The sequence below is a fragment of the Colius striatus genome, chromosome 7 (genome assembly GCF_028858725.1).
Source record: "Colius striatus isolate bColStr4 chromosome 7, bColStr4.1.hap1, whole genome shotgun sequence".
Lineage (NCBI taxonomy): Eukaryota > Metazoa > Chordata > Aves > Coliiformes > Coliidae > Colius > Colius striatus.
This window is the reverse complement of record NC_084765.1, coordinates 14056000-14077170: the sequence shown is the minus strand read 5'-3', so window position 1 is coordinate 14077170 and position 21171 is coordinate 14056000. Positions and strand designations below refer to the sequence as shown.

At 37.8% G+C, this 21171-nt stretch overlaps 1 protein-coding gene across 2 annotated transcripts in view; it reads left to right on the top strand.

Annotated features, from left to right (window-relative positions):
* ABCC8 (ATP binding cassette subfamily C member 8) overlaps positions 1–21171 on the top strand; it is a 78375-nt gene that overhangs the window by 40672 nt on the left and 16532 nt on the right. For both annotated transcript variants that reach the window (XM_061999306.1, XM_061999305.1), the window contains exons 15-27: positions 223–298; positions 386–491; positions 5272–5307; positions 6894–6929; positions 9928–10026; positions 10872–10956; positions 12170–12250; positions 14763–14900; positions 17188–17313; positions 17860–17959; positions 18574–18830; positions 19796–19956; positions 21033–21102. In XM_061999306.1, the coding sequence (XP_061855290.1) occupies positions 223–298; positions 386–491; positions 5272–5307; positions 6894–6929; positions 9928–10026; positions 10872–10956; positions 12170–12250; positions 14763–14900; positions 17188–17313; positions 17860–17959; positions 18574–18830; positions 19796–19956; positions 21033–21102 (1371 nt within the window). The remainder of the gene's footprint in view (positions 1–222; positions 299–385; positions 492–5271; positions 5308–6893; positions 6930–9927; positions 10027–10871; positions 10957–12169; positions 12251–14762; positions 14901–17187; positions 17314–17859; positions 17960–18573; positions 18831–19795; positions 19957–21032; positions 21103–21171) is intronic.

Sequence of the window (21171 nt, the reverse complement as noted above, 5' to 3'; positions counted from 1 at the left end):
TTTCCCCAAGATTTTTCCATAATTTTCTAATTATTGTTCCTGTTTGAGTTCAGAGACTCTTGCACATCAGAATACAGGCCTTTACAAAACCACTGACTTGAAGATTTGTTTCTGACTCTGTTCCTACACTCAGTATAATGTGGACAGAAGTGTCTCTGATAAAAAGCAAAGTCAGCTCTAAAGCAGGCTTTCTGTTTCTTGTTTCTTTCCATCTTGTCATAGATCACAAGTGGATTTTTCACTTGGACACCTGAAGGTCCTCCAGCGTTGTCTAACATTGATATCCGAATCCCTCAAGGTAAAAAACGATATCAGATATACATAATAAGATGTTATACTATGAGCATTGGGTAAATTAAAAACTTACATATACCTTCTCTCACAGGTCAGCTAACAATGATTGTAGGACAGGTTGGCTGTGGTAAGTCATCTCTCTTGCTAGCCATACTTGGTGAGATGCAGAAGATCTCTGGGAACGTATGCTGGAGCAGGTAGTGCTATTTAAATTCAAGTTTGAGTAGTAATGCAGAAACAAGTCCAACTCTATCCTGTAAACCTTTTTGTGGTGATGAGGATTTTGAAGGTGTACATTCAAGATACAAACCTTACCCTAATGGTACAGAAGCTCATCAGAAAGAACCTCCAGCCAGGGTCAAACAACTTATCTGTCCATTACTAGGAAGAGATACCAATACTTGAGCATTCTCCAGTCCAGCAATGTAACTTGTGTGAAATCATAACCAATTTCAGATCAGAATTAATTAGCTCAGTTGTTGTGCTGCTACAAAATGACATTTGCACTTACAGGTCTCTGAGCTTGTGCCTTTGAAAGGATCTATAAAGAAGTATTGGCTCACCAAAAGTGGTCACTGGCTGTGCTTTTAGTTGTGTACTCTATCCCAGCACTGGTCTAGTGCCTGAGAGATTGAGAAGATTGTTCTAAGTAGTGGTGGCCTCAGAGTACTCCCCCAGTGCGTCCTGCCTGATTTGACAAGACAGAGAGATAGTCACGTCCTTCCTTCCTTTCCTAAGGAGAAACAGCAGCTGCACTCTGACAGCCAGATACGGTCTATGCTTGTGTCTAACTTTTGTGCTGGCCCTGAAGAGGGGGGGAAAAATGGTGCTACCAAACTCCAGCAGCGGTACTGTTAGGACTTGGTCTCCTGACCTTCAAACTAAGTGACAGATGGTATAATCAATTGCAACTTCTGGATTTGGTTTCTGGTAAATTACTACCATCTCTAGTACATTCTCTGATCAACACGTGAACATTTTTGGCCTGTTTATATTACAGTATTAGACTTTCTAGCCATTCAGACACTTTGCTTTTTGGAGTACAATTATTTGTAAGTATAGCTTAAAAATGGCAGAAGAACCTAGAAAAACAAGTCATTTTATTCCCAGCTGATTGGGAATGAAGGAATAACAGTGCAACCGTAAGACAGATGCACACAGTATGATGGACTGAGGGTCATTGTTACTCAGTGGGTTCTGCTCTGATTTTGTGAAACAATTCTCACAAATTCCTTGAATGTTTGTAAAGAGATATTGCTTGTATCCAGCCTTCATGTGTAAGCCAGTCACACTACTCAGAATTGCACGTGCTTTAATAATCATAGTACAAGGAAGGAAGATTTCCTTATGTTATAGGTGAGGAAAGTGAAACACAGAAAGGGGATCCTTTCAGCTGGTGAGTGAGATAAGAGCAAAAGCCAAAGTTTCAGAATGTGGAGATCTATTCATTAAAACATACTTCCCTGAGCAGAAAATCAGAGTATGGTGAGGAACCATACAGAATCCCTGCGGCCTGATTAGGTGAGCTACTTTCATTTCGGCAAGGCTGCAATTTTTTACAGATGACATAACATGATTAAGAAGTATAATCTGAATGTCTGATGCTAAACTAAAACAGATAACATGATGATTCTGATCAGGCTATGTTTTTAAATAGCACTTGTATTGTGAAGTACAGTACACAACAGTGTAAAGGTCAGAATTGATTTTCATGTTTCCTAAATGTGTTAAAGTATCACAAGGTAAAATTCAGTTGTTATCACATTTGCTTTGCTATTTGTCAAGTATGTATACAGGGACTAGTGGATGAGACAGCCTTAGGACTGTAAGTGCTGGTTGCACTGGAACAGATAATGTTTATTTGGAGTTGCTATCGTGTGCACTGGTCTATTCAGAATGACGGATGCAGTTCAGTGCAGGCTGCACCCCTGTGTTGTAAGGCTATCAGGTGAAAGCTTCCTTATTTTGATAAGAAAATGCGAATGCCTGACCAGATACATGCAACATTATCCTAAGTTCAAAGAGAATAATCTTATCAAGTAATCATCAGAGCTTGTAGATTAGGAAGATGCTTTTTACAGCTTGTTTTTTGAGATGAAATGAATGCTTGATCTGTCATTCATGTTACGGAATAGTCTTGAATTATTGAATTTCAAATCTCTTTCCCTTTCCCTTCCTCCAAGGTCACAGCTATAAAAGACAAAAGATGCATCCTGCTGACATGTCACTCAGTGCTCAGGAAATTTGAATTCTATTTCTGGCCCTTCCCTTAGTCTAATGGATAACCTCGCACAAGTCATTTCCCTCCTCTGCTTCCATGCTCTATTGATAAAACAGGATTAATTGCATATCATCTTTGTTTACTCCCTATAGAAATTATTTGTTTCAAAATCTTATAAAGAAAGTAATTTATTCCTGGGCTAGGAATTGGCTAATCAGAAGTAAGCTCTGGCTTATTTGGGATCTTATTTTGTTGTTTGTGTTGCAGCATGTATCTGGATATTCAGCTCTGATTACTAGTCCAAAGCAGACTGAGAGCATCTCAGCACAGATATTTTATAATATAGTTAAATTTTAACAGAAACAGATAAATCATTATTTATATTCTGAATAGATGGTAAATAGTATTGATTTGACTGGTTATTGAGTACATAATTATAGTATATGCCATGCTAATATCTTCCAGGCAGTATCTCACTTTAGATAGTGCCAGTTCAAGTCCAGGGAGCAGTTTATAGTGTAAATATTTTTGGAGTAAAGAATGTCAGAAAACTGACATAAATGAGAAAAGAGTTTGCTCAGACAAAATTGTCATTTGTTTCTAAACTGGACTTACGTATTCCCATGTGAATCTGGAGTTCTTTATAGTGTGAAGGAAGTGATAGATTTCTAAGTTTGCTAACTGTAGGTTTGCTTCTACTTTATGCAGAGTTGACTGTTTTCATCAAATGAAAATATTTTAAAAGTTATTTTGATACCTAAAAGGTACACTTTTTCCTTTTTTTTTTAATAAATGTACATTTACTGGAGTTTTCAGAAACATCCAGGTACTTAATTTTACTTTTAAATTAGAAATGGAGATCTAAAGGCTTGAAACTCTCAGTAGACACACATTTGCATTTTTAGGCAACCATATGCCTTGAAAAATTAGATCTAGGCCTCATTATTAGACTTAATGTTGCTTGGACATGTCAACACTGGTAGAAGACAAATGCATCCTTAATTGCCAGGAGTATGCGGGAAAAGGGGGAAAGGAGGGCTCAAACAAAGTTCAAGTGGGAAAACATGGGTTGAGGTGGCTGAGCTAAAATTCCAACAGGACAAATAACTTTTTCCAGCTAAAGAGGAGAAACACAGATCAGAGAATTGATTTACCAGTGCTTGAGTACAAAAACTAGATGCCTGTGGCTGTAGAGTAAACGAATGTGGCTAACAGTGGAAGCGGGGACATCACTGTGCTGTGCTGCATCTTCTCCATCTCTGAGGCTTGTTTGTGCCCTGTGAGCCTGCTGCTTGGCCCTGGTTTCTCAGCAGCAATTGGAGCCAAGTTGCACATCAGCACAGAATCACAGAATCTCAAGTGCTGGAAAGGACCTCGAAAGATCATTTAGTCCAACCTCCCTGCCAGAACAGAACCACCTAGAGTTGGTCCCACATGAACTCGTCCAATCAGCCAGGAGGCACTTGACTAGGCTTTGCTTCTTGAGCTGCATTGATGGATTCTATGAGCTGCACAGCAATCTGCCTGTCTCGCAGGCTGGCACAGGAGAAGAGCTGCATGGAGAGGGAGTCACTGTCATGCACAAAAAATACATGGCACAGGTTACTAGATGCCTGGCCTGCTTCAGGGCAGACAATGAAGCAGGAACCCATGTTTGATCTTCAGGGTCTTGTGTTGTGCATGGAGAGAGCTGGATAGTGCACCTTGATAGTGAAGAAGGTGTTGCTCTTTAATGACATGCAACAAGTTGATGGGTCTTAAGAGAAGGTACCACTGAGTTTACCTGGTCACTAAAGGTCAGTGGAGTGTGAGGTACCTGTGGAAAAGCTTTCTTTAGTATCCTGACCTTTTACATAAAGGCACTAGTGGCTGACTGCCTCTCTCAAGTTCTACAGTAATTTAGATTTAGATATGGTCATTGCTTACTATGCATTAACTTTTTGGAAGTGTCTCACACCAACTTTTTAAACAGCAGCTATGGTTTTCTTTCCTGGATATTTACAAGCAAATGATGTCAGCATAAAGTTAATGAGACTAATCTCTTTAAAGCATGACAAACTGTTCACCCTTGATTTTGTTTATACCACTTGATACACAGACTTTTTCTCTCTATTCAGTGGAACTGAAGTTAGCATCAGTGATAAGTATGGCCAGCAATCCTGTTAAAACAGCTCAGTCTGTGAACATCTTGGTACACATTCAAAAACAGCAAAAACAACCTGTCAGTCCCTCAGACCTGCCCACACTTACTTAGACAGGCATATCCCCCCAAGGGTAGGGCTAATACAGAACACAAAATATTGTAAGTCAATTGAAGATGGGATTTGGATTTCAAACTAACCCATTATATGCTGCAGCGGTGCAATTACTGCCATGGAAAAATATAGTATCATTAATTCTCAGTTTGTTTTTGCTGAAAATGTGCTTTTTCTTTTTTCTTCTTCTTTTTTTTTTTTAATGAAACTGCATTCTTGTCACACTAGGACTTCACAGTTCTGTCAGCACCTCCCGGACAGAGTGGAGGTGATTTTATTTCTTGAGTCAAATGTTTAGAAGTAAAAAAACCTGTCACCAAATTTTTTTTGACTGCTAAAATGAAGTTGGTTTATGTAGAAGCAACAGATGCTGCACTGCAGCTCTGTGATAAATACTGTTTGCAGTCTGTGCACTAAGTGGAATTTAATAGTTTTTCTTTCTGGGGCAGATTGCTTGTGCTTACTTGAGTAAACAATCTCTGCTTTCTATTTCTGATGCAGCTGTACTTCTGACAGTGAGACAGGGGAAGATGTCAGGTATGGTATTGGTTTTATTACTAAATCAATCAAAATAGAACCAAAGTTTCTAAAATCTATGCTTAAGATTTTCAGGGTCAGAATCCTGAAAATCAGGGAAAATTTTGCTGTATTCTAGGTAACTTATGAAAACAGGAGCTGGATTTTCTTTATGCAAACATTGCCACTTGTTGATTATTGAAAATTGTGTCCTATCTTTCCTGTATGTCTTTGAAAATCCTTCTCTTAAAAGTCTCGACCAGATTATTCCCTAATGTTACAGTTAAATAGTATCGAGTGTTACTTTAAAAGTTTCATTTATAAAAGCAAATTCTCCGTTACCCTTCTCTTCAAATTTTATATCCTGTCTTGTTTATTTTCTCACCTAGCATTCTTCAGGCACACACAAACTGAGGAACATGGAGAGTAGCAGATTAGTCCACCTATTGACAAGAGATCTTTGCATGGAAATTATTTTTACCTACTTAATGTAGCTCATCTTGGATTTTGTGAAAAGCTGCCAAATCAAGTGAGAGCAAAGCTTTCTAACACGGTTGACATTTTAGTGCAGCACACGAACTTCCAGAATTATAAACTTTGTAAAAGTGCCCTCCCTATCGCTGCTGACGTCAGTGAGAACTTTGTTACTGAAATCAGCAGAGAAAAATGTCACGTGATATCCCTTTTCTTGACTTACGCTAAACTGTGTGTCTTCTACTGAGCAGGGCATTTTTTTGGCTCTGTGACCAACTATTCTGCTGCCTTTTCTTTAGATTCATCAACCTCTTCTCTCCCATTTATCTTATTTCTCAGACTTTTATCTGATTGTCAGACCGAGTTCTGCTAAATTTCTGCTCCCATCCATGTGTAGTAACAGAAGGACTTTAATGTATCTAGTGACTAAGCCTCATGGTAATAGATACTGAAAATCTCACAGTTACTTCTGCATGAGAGAGATTGCAATTTCTGGGCCAAGATAGAGTGAAACCATTTGAACCTATTAAAATATAAGAGAAATATGATCAGAATTAGACATCCACATGAAATTTACAGGGATGAACAACAAACAGTAAGATAATGTGCACTCAGTGTGACAAGCATATTAATAAGTAAGAATGTATATGAGATTGTACGAAACAATTACCTACATTATCATAGGTTCTGTGAATCCTGATTAGACTGCCTACATGCTGTAGGAATATGTCTGGTGGTTCTGTTGCTCTAGCCTCCTGTAGAACCTTTTTGGTGTTCTTAAAACAGACAGTATTTTAACCCAAAGTCTTGTGAGATCTTGAGCACTTGCTCGTAGGTATTGAATGCATTTTACAAGTTTGTTTAGCACTTCTAAGAACTGACACAACCATATCTTTTTTAGGTCAATGTCACATAGTACAGAATTGTAGCATACTTTTATTTCTGTTTTGCAGTCATTTTGTTATAGCATAGTGCTAGTAGTTTAAGGTATTATTTGCATTGTTTAGCAATCATTCTGCTGGTAAATAGCTCACCTTTCTTCTATAGATGGGCAAATATTCATAGAATCATAGAATGGTATGGAATGGTTTAAAATCTTCTTTTTTTTTTAATCTTTTGTTTGTTTTCTGCAGCCCAGAGAAGGAGTCTCCTGTTGACACGGAATTCAGGTACAATGCTTTAAAAACTAATTAGAACCTCCGGAGGTCTCTGCCAACCTCAGCCATCCTGTGGCAGTGAACATTCTTCAGAAGTGTCTGCACTCACTAAGTTTTTCCTCCTTAGAAGGCAAATGAGTGGTCTTTGTATACACCTACTTCAAGATTTAGAAGTAAAAAACAAACAAGCAGCACTTGCAGTTTAATAATAAGTTCTGGTACCTACCATCAGGCTGAAAATAATGGAAGCGTATTTTTTCATTCATGCAGTAACAGTATAGGACAGGATGGTACACAGTTCTCATATCTGAAGAACATTTGATTTTTAGTTGTTGACTGATACTAGAAATTCAAGAGTTCTGCAAAATCATCAAGTTAAAACTGTGGTCAGCAACTCAAAACACACAGGAAAGGTTTTGCAATGTATTATTTCTTCTGCCGTTATAATCATAACTTCATTGTATTTTAAGTGCATCTGTTTTCTTTTTAAAATCACCAACATTTCAGACTTGGTGAGTTTATTAAGGCACTGAGATTCATATGCAGATATCCCTTAACTAGTTGTTATTCTCAGTAGTCTTGAATGTGTGGTGAGCCTACTGGACTTAACAAAATTAAATGTGGGCATACAATCAGATTAAAAACTTGAAACAAACAATCTTGACAATGTTTCTGATTCTAAATTAATGGACAGGCTTGAGCCTATGTAAGCCAAAGTGCACAGTCTCTGGGCAGCTCAGGGAAAGTTTTCCCTGTTTATTGTAAGATTGGATTTTGCTTTCTGCCTCTTTGTGATAATTAAGAGTCTATGGTTAATCTGTCTTAAGTTATCACTCCATTGATGAAAATGCATGTTTGTTTATGTAGTCTGGGTATAGGAGAACATTATTTCCACCTGCAGAATAAATTCCTCACAAGTCTTCATCTGCGAAGTCATTTCCTTGCATTCAGTCTTCTAAGTGTGAAAGCTTGGGCAGGTTCAAGGCAAGGTTTCAGAGAAGATGTTGCACACTCTGTTAAAGAATATTTTGTTCTCTGGATTTTTGGCCACTTGTTTCTCAAGGTTTCAGTAAAAGTTTTGTTTGATTGCATCTTTAGTGTAAGAAGCACTGTAGACATGGAATAGTTTTCTCATATGATCAAGCACTTACAAGCTTTTTGCTGATGTCAAAGTATGATCTGCCCCGAAATGTCATCCTATTGTCAATCTGCAGTTAAGATCAATTTACCAAATTCTAAGTCCTTAATGAATTCTGTCAAGCTCCTTACTTGTTTCCCAATTCCTTCAAGTAATTCGTTCTCCATGATGGGTGAAGACAAGAATATAAGGCAAACATGAATGGTGTTTGCAGGCATTGTGCTGGCCTCCAGGAGGGAGTGCATCTTACTGGCAATGTCGTGTCTACACTGCACAAAGAATTTTACAGAAGTTGTAAAACGATTTTCCTTAAAACTCTGCTAGCATTCTTCATAAAATAAATTAGAAGCGACTTTTCCATCACACTGGGAATTAAGAGAAGCAAAGGCACAGTTTCAAGCAATGATAAGGAGGGGAAGGGAATACGTGTTTATCTTGGAGTGCTCAGAGCAATTTCTTCTCAATCATCAGGATGAGAATTTCATACTAATTGAAAAAATGCTTCCCTCTTGAGGCAGAACCAAATGCTCTTTGAATTAGATTTTGGGACCATGGGCTCGGCTGCCTAGGGGATTTTTTCTGTCTTTTTTTGTTGTTGTTGTTTCTATTTTATTTTCCAATAAAGAGAATTCAGAAAGCATAATTAAATTCTAACGAGCTATCAGACATTTAAACTTGGAAGCCTGTTAGCTAGGTAGTGTGACTGTATGTTCTTTCTGGGCTTCAAAGAAAATTGGATCGTATAATGACTTCTAAGCAAGCTTGGTGAAAGCCTGAAAAAACTGAGCAGGGCAAGTGACCTTAACTCCTGATAAGAAAAGATAAAGCACCTGGTATATTTTGACAGCTCACAGTTTGAATTGCATTCAGGTCCAACTAGAAAGAGGCTGCTATAATGGCTGCCTAGCAGATGAAGGCTGTGTTTGGGTGAGAGCTCCTATCTTTTTATTTGATTAGCTGATATAGCTGGAAAGAAAACTGATATACTTTTAGGTGTATGATCATTCTTTTGGCCCTTTTCTGTAGAAATGGTGATGTGCCAATGAATTTTCCGACAGTATCAGTTGCTCTAATAAAAAAATGTTGCCTTCCTCCCAGCTGTGCCTTACTGACGCCTTTAGTGCACAACAGCCAAGAAAAGCACCACATCTTCACTAATAGATACTTTTTATTTTAATAATAATGATAATAGTTCTTATGAATAAAATATGCACTGTAAGATCACATTCACTATGCCTGATAAGTTATCCCTTCTGATGGAACATTTTGAGGACAATTCCAGAGGAGGATATTTAGCAAATTATTTTTTGTCTCTGTTATCTTTTCTTGTATATAGACATAGAAAGCTTTTACCCATGGCCACATATTTACTTTATGACTCAAATTCTCTTCTTAGAATGTTGAAAATAAATGTGTTGGGGGTGGGAGGAATTGCCTTGGTACATATGTGAAGTTATTTTCTTTCAAAAACACCTTAAAATTGTCTTTTTAAAACATCCCTCATGAAATGTGCTGCCTAACTAGTGATTTGCTAAACATTTTTTATTAGTCTATACAGACAGAACTGAGATTCTTGTGTAATTTTTTTCCTGCCACTGCACTGCTCAAGAGGCAGATGTACTCAGCCTCTCCAAAACCTGCCTCACAGCAGAGAGAGGGGAACAGTTAGGTGAATTCCCAGTAGAATTTCAGTATCCTGTTGGGAATTTAACATCTAATGTGTTTTCTTGATTGTCCTACAGAAAGGAAAGACATTTTTGAAGACTTATTGCCAGTTTCTTGCTTTACAAGAAAATGGTTTCCAAAAATGCCTACTGCACTGCTAACCTGGGAACTCTGGTTTTCTGTTGTGTTTTTGTTTTTTCCTCTCAGAAAAAGAGGCTCAGTAGCATATGCATCACAGAAGCCTTGGTTGCTCAATGCCACAGTGGAGGAGAATATCACGTTTGAAAGCCCTTTTAACAAACAGAGGTAATGGTTTATGGCACTCTTACATGCTTTACTCCTGTTTTAGCTAAATAACAGAGTTGCACAGGCCCCAGTTCACACATGGGTCTCCACCTCTCACCTCCACAAACATACTGCACCTGCCTGACCAGGACAAAAGACTTTGACCTCTGCATGATCCCCATTTGAACATGTTTTTCCTGATGGACACAAGGGATGTAGTTCTACCTCACTTGAACCTAAGTGTAGAAGTGTTTTCATTTCCAAGGACCAAGTTTGTTTATCATGTAGTATGCACCTCTTACACCCAATCAACTGGTTTAACTGTCTGGGAAGGACAGTAGGTGTTCAGGAATGAGGATGTTGTTTACTACAGTTTCAGTGTTTGGTATGTTGTGAAGAATTAATGGGCTGCCTTTTATTCATTTTAAATGCGCACCAGATATTCTAAAACATTTAGAAGTTAATTGCTGGTATTTCATCCCCCCACTCTTAAAATAAATTGTTGGCTGCATGTTCACATCCTACACACATGGGGTTTTTGCTGTCATCTTTGTATATTGGAACAAGAAACAAAGGCCCTGGACATGAAAACAATAGACCATAGAAGATGTTTTTCTTGTTTTACCTGATTTTAACTATTAAATGTTTTTAATTGGGACTCTGATCTAAGATGGTTTTTCTTTGCAGAACTATTATTTACTTGCCTGTGATTGGAAGAGATCCCATTAGAACAATTAGTGGCTAACAAATATGTTTTCTGCTGTGTGATTTTTCCAGCTGGTTAATTTTTGTTCCTCTGCAGGTAGGAAATATGCTTCTTTAGCAGTATCTGTGTGGATTTTGCATTACGTTTTTTGTTTCCACAGGTACAAAGCAGTAATTGATGCTTGTTCTCTCCAGCCTGATATTGACATTCTCCCTCACGGAGACCAAACCCAGATTGGAGAGAGGGTCAGTAAACAGCTACAGGCTTCTATTTTTGTTCTAAATATATAGAGGGGGTTTTATTATTTTGTTTTGTTCTTAAAATCTTACCGGTTATTTGGCAACAAAGATAATCTTTTAGTTAAGTGTGTGTTGGGGTCATTAGTCTGAAAGCTCGTTGCTCAGTAAACGTGGAAACACTGTCATTTATGTGAGATGCAATGATTTAAATGTGCTGCTATCAGAATGTTTGACTGCTTCTTCAGCCACTATCTCAGATATCCTGGCTTCACAGTGCATTTTTTTGGGTTTGTTAGAAGTAACATTCATTTAAAAAAGGGCAGGTGTTTGATCAATGGCAAACTAAGTTTTATTACATCAGGGAATATTAAGGAATGACAAGAAAGCAATCAGAAGTCACAAATTTATAAACTATTTACTCTGGCATATACTGGTATTGTACAAGCAAAAGAAACACAACAACAACAAAAAACCCCACACAACAAACCGTCTCACAGGAGGATACGTTTAAGGATCTGTTTCCATGCCTATTCTTGGCACTGCCTACCATGTTAATTTTAAATGGATTTGTTCCTAACCCAATTCATTGTATGGCCAAACAAATGATGTTTTGACAGGAGCAAGGGAAGTGGAGGGGATGGAGAAGGTGGGGAAGCATCTTTTGGCAGCAATACTGGCTTGTGAGAGCTGAAGGTGTTTGTGAAGCTGCAGGTGGATCACAAGATCAGAGCAGGGTGGTAGCAGGGAACTAAGAGCTGAAAACAAGTATAATAGCAACCAGTTAACGTTGACTTCATGTTCTAACCTTCCAGCCAGAAGTTACTGATTACAGTATATAATGGAGCTGATATAGTATGACAGCATACAATTGCAAAAATAAATAAAAACCAGGACACAGCCAGACTCACAAGGCTAACTTTTGAGTTAGAAGTCTGGCTTAGACTGTCTGCAGAATGTCTGTGCCTCCTACAGCATTATGTTACCACAAACAATTCAGCATTTCCCCTCCCTCTGGTATGTACAGAGCACAGCTCTGCACAGAGCGCTCTGCTTTTCTAACAACTTCTATACTGTGTTCCCTCCTGAATTGCAGGCCCACACATCAGAAAAAATTCTCTGTTTCTTTGTCCAAAAGGTCTTCTGTGGATAATCTATTTGGAATATAAATATTCCATTGATGTTGTCCTAACTGTCTGCTTGTTCTTCCCCTCATCTCCAGGGCATTAATCTGTCTGGAGGGCAGCGTCAACGTATCAGTGTGGCAAGAGCACTTTACCAGCAGACAAATGTTGTGTTCCTGGTGAGTAGGTGCCATTATGTTTATGCTCCAAACAGAAGCAGAAGATAGAAATGTTTAGAGTATTTCATGGGTACCAGAGAACATTGTGCTTCACTGAGCTAAACCAAATATGCACTGTTTATTTTATATCCATTATTAGCTAGCCTACAGGTAAGAAGCCTTTTGTAAATGCTGGACATAGATAGGTATTAGGATACAAATTGAAATGTTGTTCCAGTCTATTGAAATTTGGTTTTAACCCTTATGTTTATCTTTGATACTTAGAAATTTGATAGTCTCTGCTGTATTCATTAAAATCTTAAGCTGTCTCAGGCCTAAAATTAATGTTGTCCTGTGTTTCCTTTGTGCAACAAACTAATGTCTTCCCACTCTGAAATGCATGTTGTATATCCTGTCCCAGCTTCAGCAGAACTATGAAATGAAGTGGGAGTGGGCTTTAAAAAATTGGATGGGAAAACGGATGCATTCTACACACAAGCAGTGAGCCTGCTGCCTTTCCAATTTACAGTTTCCTTCCTAAGCACAGGAGCTTTGAATCCAGCTGTCGTGACAGTGAGACGAGTCACATGAGACTAGATGAGCTGTGTACTCTAGAAGTCATCCCACAAAGTCTAGGAGGTTGCTTAGACCTTTTCCTGTAATTAGGCTGATCAGTATGTGCTTGCTTCGTGTGTAGGGCATTTTCAGGCAATGACCAGAACGCAGGGGAGTAGAGAGCAGTTAGGCCAGGCAAAGCAGTAGATCCAGTATGGGGCTGTAACTTGGTTTTGTCACTTATCCTCTTGTGCAGGACACTCAATAATGTCCTAATAGTAGCAGATTCTCTTATGGTTAGAGAATGTAAAAGCACCTACAAATCAACTTTTTTTCCAGTTATTAAACTTTAAAAAATATTCAGGGATCCTATATGTTACTGTTTGCAAACAGTTGCTTTAACACTGATTTTGTAAACCAATGCCTATGAAACTTCTGTCTCACAAGCATGCACTTCATATTCAATAACCTTTTGTGTCCTCCACACTTCTTATGATCATTGCAGATATGAAAAAAAGTCATGTGATAAATCATTACATGTTTGATTCTTAATTAAATTCCCTCACTCAGCATGTTTTATTTGTCACACGTTGGACTAGACATGTAGCATGAACTGCTTTTTTTAATTTCTTGTAATCAATGTATCATTAAAATCACACACAAGTGCTGCAGTAACGAACAGAGTTGCCTGACTCTGTGGTGTAACATCATGCGTATGAGGTGGCTGTGCACAAGCTCAGGCTCAGAGTGGTGTTTAGGGCTGTGCCACTGTACAACTGACAACAAGCATCCTTGCTCAGTGAGCTCAGTGCACACACAGTTTTGAGAATAAATTCTGTATCACAATTGGAAGTTACTGTGTTTCAAAAGCACTTTTGAAGAGCTCTTATGATTATTAGGATTTCAGTGGTCATTTTTAAGTTACTGTCAATTTCAGGTGTTTTGGGGTTTGTAGATACATGAAAGTGGCAATACTAAATAATCTCATGCAGCTGCAATATAAATTGTTGCATAATTGAAGTAAATAAAGGTTCAAAAGGATTTTTCTAAAGCACTCACCTCTTTGCTTGTACTAACTGGTGGCAACAATGTCCCTCAGAAAGAAGAATTAATTTAAATTCAACTCTAATTTATCAGCAAACATCTTAAGAAAAGAAAACAAAATTTGATTTCTAAAAAATTTTGGGTTTAGTGTAACATTAATAGTATGAAATACTATTAAATAGTATTAGTTAGCAAAATAGTAATATTAGTAATAATATTAGTAATAATAGCTAAATAGTATTATTCTAGCTAAATCCTAAAGCCAGTATCACTAGCATAAACAGAAACAATAGATTTGTAATTCTCTCTAAATAGGATTAGGTAAACAAGTTCCCTAAAAGATGGTACAGATTAGTTTATGCCTAAATTAATTGCATGTAATTCATTGATTCAATAAGATAATTTAGATCATAAATCAAGCATCCAGGCAGAGCCATCAAAATGATCAATGTTTCTCCTTCTGTGATTCTTTGTTAATAGAGTTTTGATTTATGGATCAAACAAAAAATAATCAGAAGGCAATTGTGTACAAGAGAAATACAAATGTGCTGTGTGTCGCTGTCTCTGGCAGTGCTGTAACATATGCCACAGACCTCCGCTGCAGTGTTGTCTGGGCTCTGGCAGCAGCAATGTGCTGCTGTTATGCAGCTCAAAAGCAGCTGTTGAGAGGAGCTGTTCCCAGAAAGCCTCAGGAAATCATGACATTCGCACAGCTGACGTTACCCTGTGTCAGAGTGCTCACTGCAAACACACAGTTCAAGGTTTGTTGTTATGTAACTTAAGAAAACCATTCCTCAGAGCAATTTTGATCTTCTGATGGCCTCTTTGGATTGGCTACATTGATCTATCTGGTTTAACCAGTATTAAAATCTGTCAGTCTTCCTAAATCCCAGAAGTGCTGGCTCCAAAAGCTGACCTCTTTTCTTCCTGACAGGATGATCCATTTTCTGCCCTGGATATCCACCTAAGTGACCATCTCATGCAAGAAGGGATCCTGAAGATGTTACGGGAAGACAAGCGGACCATTGTCCTAGTAACTCACAAGCTGCAGTACTTACCCCATGCTGACTGGGTAAGAAAGCTCTTCAAGTCTTTCCTGAGGCAAGAATGTGGCACGAATTTGTCTTGCTACAAACAAGGCTTTCACTTCAGCTTTCCACCAAGTGGTAGTATAGTGAGGAGAAGCATAAGAAAGATCTTTTGAAAATTAGCCAGTGAGGTTGGGGTGCCACAATGTTGGGATTCACATCACAGAATACCTAAATAGGTTGGATTGCTCTCATGAAAGCAGGCTATGTATAAAGTATATTGAGTATCCAAATCCATTGGTTATATTGGAAAATTTTGCTCATTTTTTAAGCTCAGAACAGTGAAATGTATTTGCCTCTGCTGAAATGTTGCTAGGAATTTGTCTGTGCTGTCACAGAAAAAGGTGTATTCATGGATACTGAGGCACATGGAAATATAAGGAAAAAACCCAGTATTTTTAACAGCATATGGTTAGTACTAGTACATATTGTATGAAAAGCATCTTTGTATGTGAGTAAGATTTGAAGGAATGTGTAGCATTCAGTTGTTTTGTTAGGTTTCTCTGTTACATCTGGTAGTTTGCAGGGGAAAAAAAATGGTGTGCTTTCTATAGCAATTTGCAGCTGCAAAAGTCAAAGATGAAGCAAACTGAGTAGGATAAAGAGGTTTGGGTTTTCAGATTTTTTTTAGTTCATTGGTTCACTCTGGCATTAGATTTAGTTCTCCCACAGTTATCCAGCTGCAACGTGGCAAGTGGCCTTGCCCATGAGGACTGATGACTGCAGTTATGCCTCCTAGCAGGACTTCTCTCATTTGCAGCTCACGCAGACTGTCACAGCAGTTACTCCATCTCAAGAAATAAGCCCACCATATGAAGAACTCCCTGTTCTTCATATTGGCTGTCTATAAAGTGACAGAGGCATTAATCTTGTTCTGATCATGTTTTTGGTGGGCAGCGTTTCTCGTTTATGGTGTCTGTTATGACTTTTTCTCTCAGTTGTACACCTTCAAGAACTACTACTGTTCTCAACACAGTTCTGGTGTTCCAGTTAGGAAATTTCTGCCTCCTTTCTCTTTCTCCTCCCTGTGAGGTCCACTTTATCTTCCTTTCAATTGTTGCAAATCTGCATTGTTAAAATACGCACAGCTTTGGCTTTGTATCAATATAATCCTTTTCATTTTCTTTGTGGATGTCAGAACCATTTTTAGGTGTTTTATGAGATACTCTGAGAAATATTTTATTATCTTCTAGTTAGGTTTTAGTAATGTTTCATGAAATCCACTCTTCCAAACTGCCTGTAGGACAGGAAGGATTTGTATTAGTTAAGTTTACAATTAAAAAATGTGTGTTAAGATACACTTCTGTGGTTTTTTTTCCTAAGCACAAGTCTCATTAAGCCTTAGCAAGTCTTACCTCATCGAATGCAGCAGGAAAATTTGTTTTTAAGGAATTTTAAATGTAATTGAAGTATATGTAATGGACATCTTAAATCTTCATAGCAAAACCCTCAGAAGAATTCAAGGGCCATCCCAAATACAGATTTCTTGAATAAACTAACCACCAAAAAAATCTTTCTTTGCTTTATTTTCTCCTTTCCACTGGTGTAAATTCATAGCAATAAGTGGAATACATTGTTACCCATGCCATGCTCATGGAAACTTCTGAGTTTCCAGGGAGAGACAAAAATAAATACCACATTAACTCTTTTCTAATGATATCACACGGGTTTACAATCCACATGCCTCATTTTCCAATTCTCCTTGTCAGATCTACACTGATATAAACCTGGAAACCACACCCTTCAGACTTTGCTTTGCATTTTTTTCTCAAACTGTATCCACTCTTTGTGCTTTTAAAAGCTTTAGGGATTCAAATTCCCTAGCTTTGCCTTATCAGATCCATGATACCAAACAGACGGCATGCTCACATCTAATTACCTGAATGAGAGCAAAACATGCTGTGCACAGTGTGTTGCTAAAAGCCTTTTCGTTTTAGAAGGTAAGAGAACTCTAAAATCTTATCTTGCTAATGACTTGTATTTAGGAAGAGTAATGTGTTCTCCTGTCAGCTGACAGGGACCCCCCCTCCCTGTTCTTCATTCTTACTTAAAAGCAGCCTTTTTTTCTGAAAGTATGAAGTGCAGGAAGCTTCTGGGTTTGCAGCATCTTAAGTAATTAGGATAGAGTCAAGAGATAACTTTGCTGTCTCTTTAGAAGATGGATTTATTCACAAAAATATTCTCAGAATATCTGGTCGAGGCACAGCAAAGTAGCTTTAAAATAGAGGCACATGGCTATTTGTTACACCACTTGTGTTTCTGACCTTTTAGATAATTGCAATGAAAGATGGTAACATCCAGAGAGAAGGAACACTCAAGGACATTCAGAAATCGGAGACTGAGCTCTTTGAACACTGGAAGACGTTGATGAATCGACAAGACCAAGAGCTGGAGAAGGTTTTTGATGGGCAGGGCAATCAACATTTGCAAAAAATGTGACTTTTTTTTCTTAGATTGAAAGCATTGGCAAGGATTTGCAAGCCCTGTGTGATTTCTAACTTAGTATGACTGTTGTGTTACTATTACCAGCGTTATATATTATAAGAAATTACTTCATCTGGACAACTCATACTTCTTTGATACTGTTGCCTTTGATCCATTCTTGATACAAAGCCCTTTCAAAAATATTCCTGTCTAAGTAATATTAAATTAGGCCATTTTAGGAGAAGCATGGGTAATGTGTGATACTGACAACTGCTTCTATAAACATGCCTAAATTTACTCACCACACTGGAAGTTTTTCAGATGTGCCTGTATCGAACTCTCTAAATCATTAATACATTTTAGCTTTAATATTATAACATAGGAAGAACAAGATCTTAATCTTAGTTCTAATTAATTCAGGCATATCTGTCCAAGCTAAGATTGAAACAGAATTTGTCACAGCTAGTAATATTTTTATGAATTCTCTGGTTGTTAACACATGAACTGTCCCTTATTTAGGAGACTATTATTGAAAGAAAAACTGTTTTGGAAAGAACAAATCTCCGGAGGACTATGTATTCTCGTGAAGCTCTGCTGAAAGATGATGAAGAGGATGAAGGTAAAAAAGGCACCCTTTGAGCACAGCACCACTACATTACTGTTTCACAGTTATATTATATGAGAATGAATTGATGTAGTTGAGACTGGCAAGAGAACAAGCATTTATCCGATGGGTCATGATTCACAAGAGCGCTGTTTCCGTAGTTTTTACCTCTGGACTACACTAATTTGAAGCATTCAGAAGTCATAGCTTCCTCCAAACTTGAGGTTGTCGTCTTATACCTGAATGAGATTTGCTAGTGAAAGAGGAATAGTATTGAATAATTAAATCTGGATGAGCAAAAACCTGCCAATAGCTAAGCACATTCGTTAAAGGCTTTACATAGGAAGAAACTGCAGTTTGTTTTTATCAAGCCATTAGTTCTAAATTGCAAAAACATGACTGAAGGCATCAGTCACTTAGTACTAAGGTTTTTTGTATTTTTTTAGCATGCATTTCCTACTAACTTCCAGCAGGTTTTCATAGGTACATGCCTGGGCAGGCAGTTTAACCTTAGAGCCACCCTTCCTCCAGGATGCTGAGCCCTGCCCTGTAGCTGCTTCTCGCTGGTCCCTGGGGAAGATGTGCATCAGGGAGGCAGCACGGATGTACTTTTTTCTTGCACATTGCAGAAGAAGTAACAGAAAGTGATGATGAAGACAACCTGTCTTCAGTGCTTCATCAGAGAGCAAAGATGCCCTGGAGAGCCTGTGGCAAGTACCTCAGTGCAGCAGGAATCCTTCTCTTGCCGTTGCTGGTTCTGTCCCAGCTGCTGAAGCACACGGTCATGGTGGCCATTGACTACTGCCTAGCACGCTGGACCTCTGATGCCATTTCTAGGAAGACAGAGCTAGAGCTGAGAAACTGCTCTCACTGTGAGGTATGCAATGCCTCCTTCACCTTTCTCTTGTCACTTAACCAATGGCGATCTCTTGCTGTCAACCTCTGCTCTGAGATTTGTATTCCATGTGCTATATTTCTGGTATTAGAGCCACTCAGAGCATTTTGAAAGTTAATGCACTTTTGGGTACACAGAGCAATAAAACTAACAGCAATGTTTTATGTATTGTTGTTCTCCTTTTCTTAGATTTTGTTGTATTTTCATCATCTAGCTGATATGCCTAAATCTTGGTCTCTACAGTAATTTTTATATCATAGTTCTTTTTCCTCTACTGCTACATTCTCACTGCTTTCAGGTATTGTAACATATGGGAAACACAGGTTTTGGGTTGGCTTGGGTTTTTATTTACAAGAACATGGATTTTTGTTGATTTTTAGCATGAATTCCACATGGAACTGACCACAGTGTTACTTAGGGGACTCTGTATGTGTAATGCGGTACTAGAGTGATTTTGTTAGAACAGGGATTGTTTTCTTTATCGGGATTTAGTGCCTACAAATAATGTACATTAACATTTGGAAAGTGCAGGTATGATTTCACTCAAGTCATGCTTTCATCTCTAACGGATGCTTTATTGATGCTGAGTTTTAATATGTAATCAGTATTTCAAAATAAAACTATTATGTTCTCTTTCTCTTCAAAAAGGAAAACAAAATAGACTAAAACAACAAAGCCATAATAACTGCTTTGAAGAGTTTTTTGTTTTAGTTCATATGAAATAATTAAACATATATATTCAGGATTTTTTGGTAGTATTTTGTTGTTTTAAATTTCTGATTAATCTCTTTATTTTCATGCAAACATTCCGTTCTCCAATGGATAATAAATTGTGGCTTAAGACAACTGAAAATCAGTGACTTTTAATTTAGGGAGGAAAAAATATTTCCTACTTACATTTTTTTTCAATCAGGTGTTTCAGTGAATAATTTTGTTACTCTTTCTTTGTTTCTTAGGATTTCAACCATTCTCCATATTCAAAAGTTTTCAGCATTCTCTGCTGTCTTGGGATTGTGTTATGTCTTGTCACGTCAATAGCAGTGGAGTGGACTGGCTTGAAAGTCACCAAAAAGCTACATTCTTCTTTACTAAATAAAATTATTTTGGCTCCAATGAGGTATCCATCTGTAATATAAATTCTGTTGTAGTCATCTTCTGGTCCTTACTTCAAGGCAGTCTTCTAAGCACAACTTTTATTAAGTCACATGTGTCATTGAAAATCATCAGGTGTCAAACTACTGAGCAGTTCTGAAAATGGTACCCAGGCTGCTGAGTTCCTAGATACGACTCAAATGCGTCTCCTGCCTGCCTGCAACTTTAGAGCTTTGCTTTCTTGCATGTTTAATTTTTCTCTGCTGTTTTTAATTAGGGAGAAAACACAACCATCGATCAATGTATTGTACAGTTCATTCATAGTGTGCATCACAATCTTAATCATTGGAACGATTTGCTGTCAGGCAGCAATTTTGTGAGCCTATGAAAGATAATGAGCTCAGCCAAGTGTCATCACAGGCATCACTAGAGTATGCTGAGGTGCATGGATACCCATGAAGGCCTTTGTTGTCCTGCATAAGTTTTCTTTCTAATGTATGAAAGAGAAGTTGTAGCTTGATTCAAATCTGCAGCTGTAACTTAAGAAAAATACCTTATTATTTTTAAGCTAACTCTATTTGACCTGAAATCTTGAAGAAAATCTCAGGTATTTTTCAGGATAGAATTAGACTTTGTATTCAACATGAGTTATGGAACAATTAATTACAGAACAATACTGAAGTTTCTATTTTGCTTATGTGAATGTAAAGGAAAGGTCTTTTAATATACCATTCCAACAACTGTTCATAGTTATGCATTTCTATTCCCAGATAAAATGCAAGACTTAATATTTAACTTTGTTTGTGTTTTTCATGAATTGAAGAAGCCTCTAATGGCAAATCTGAAAGGATTTTTCAAAATGTCATCGTGTGATTTGCATAGCTTAGGCAGTAGAGGGAGCTGGGGACATGCTTGCTATTGTGTTGCATTCAAGACTGCCATTTTATTGGAAAGCCATGCTTACAGGGAAAAATAAGAAACTTTACTGTGATTATCAGTTTACTTGCTTGTGTTTGTGATACAGTACCTAGCTTAAGGAAGAGGAAAAAAAAAAAACCCTATATCAATAATCTAATCTTTCCAATTCTTTTCTCATTTTAGGTTTTTTGAAACAACACCTCTGGGAAGTATATTGAACAGGTTTTCAGCTGACTGCAATACCATTGACCAGGTACTGAATATATTCATGCTGACAAGTTATCCAGTCTTTCCCAGTCTGAAAGACTGAATTTTCATTTAT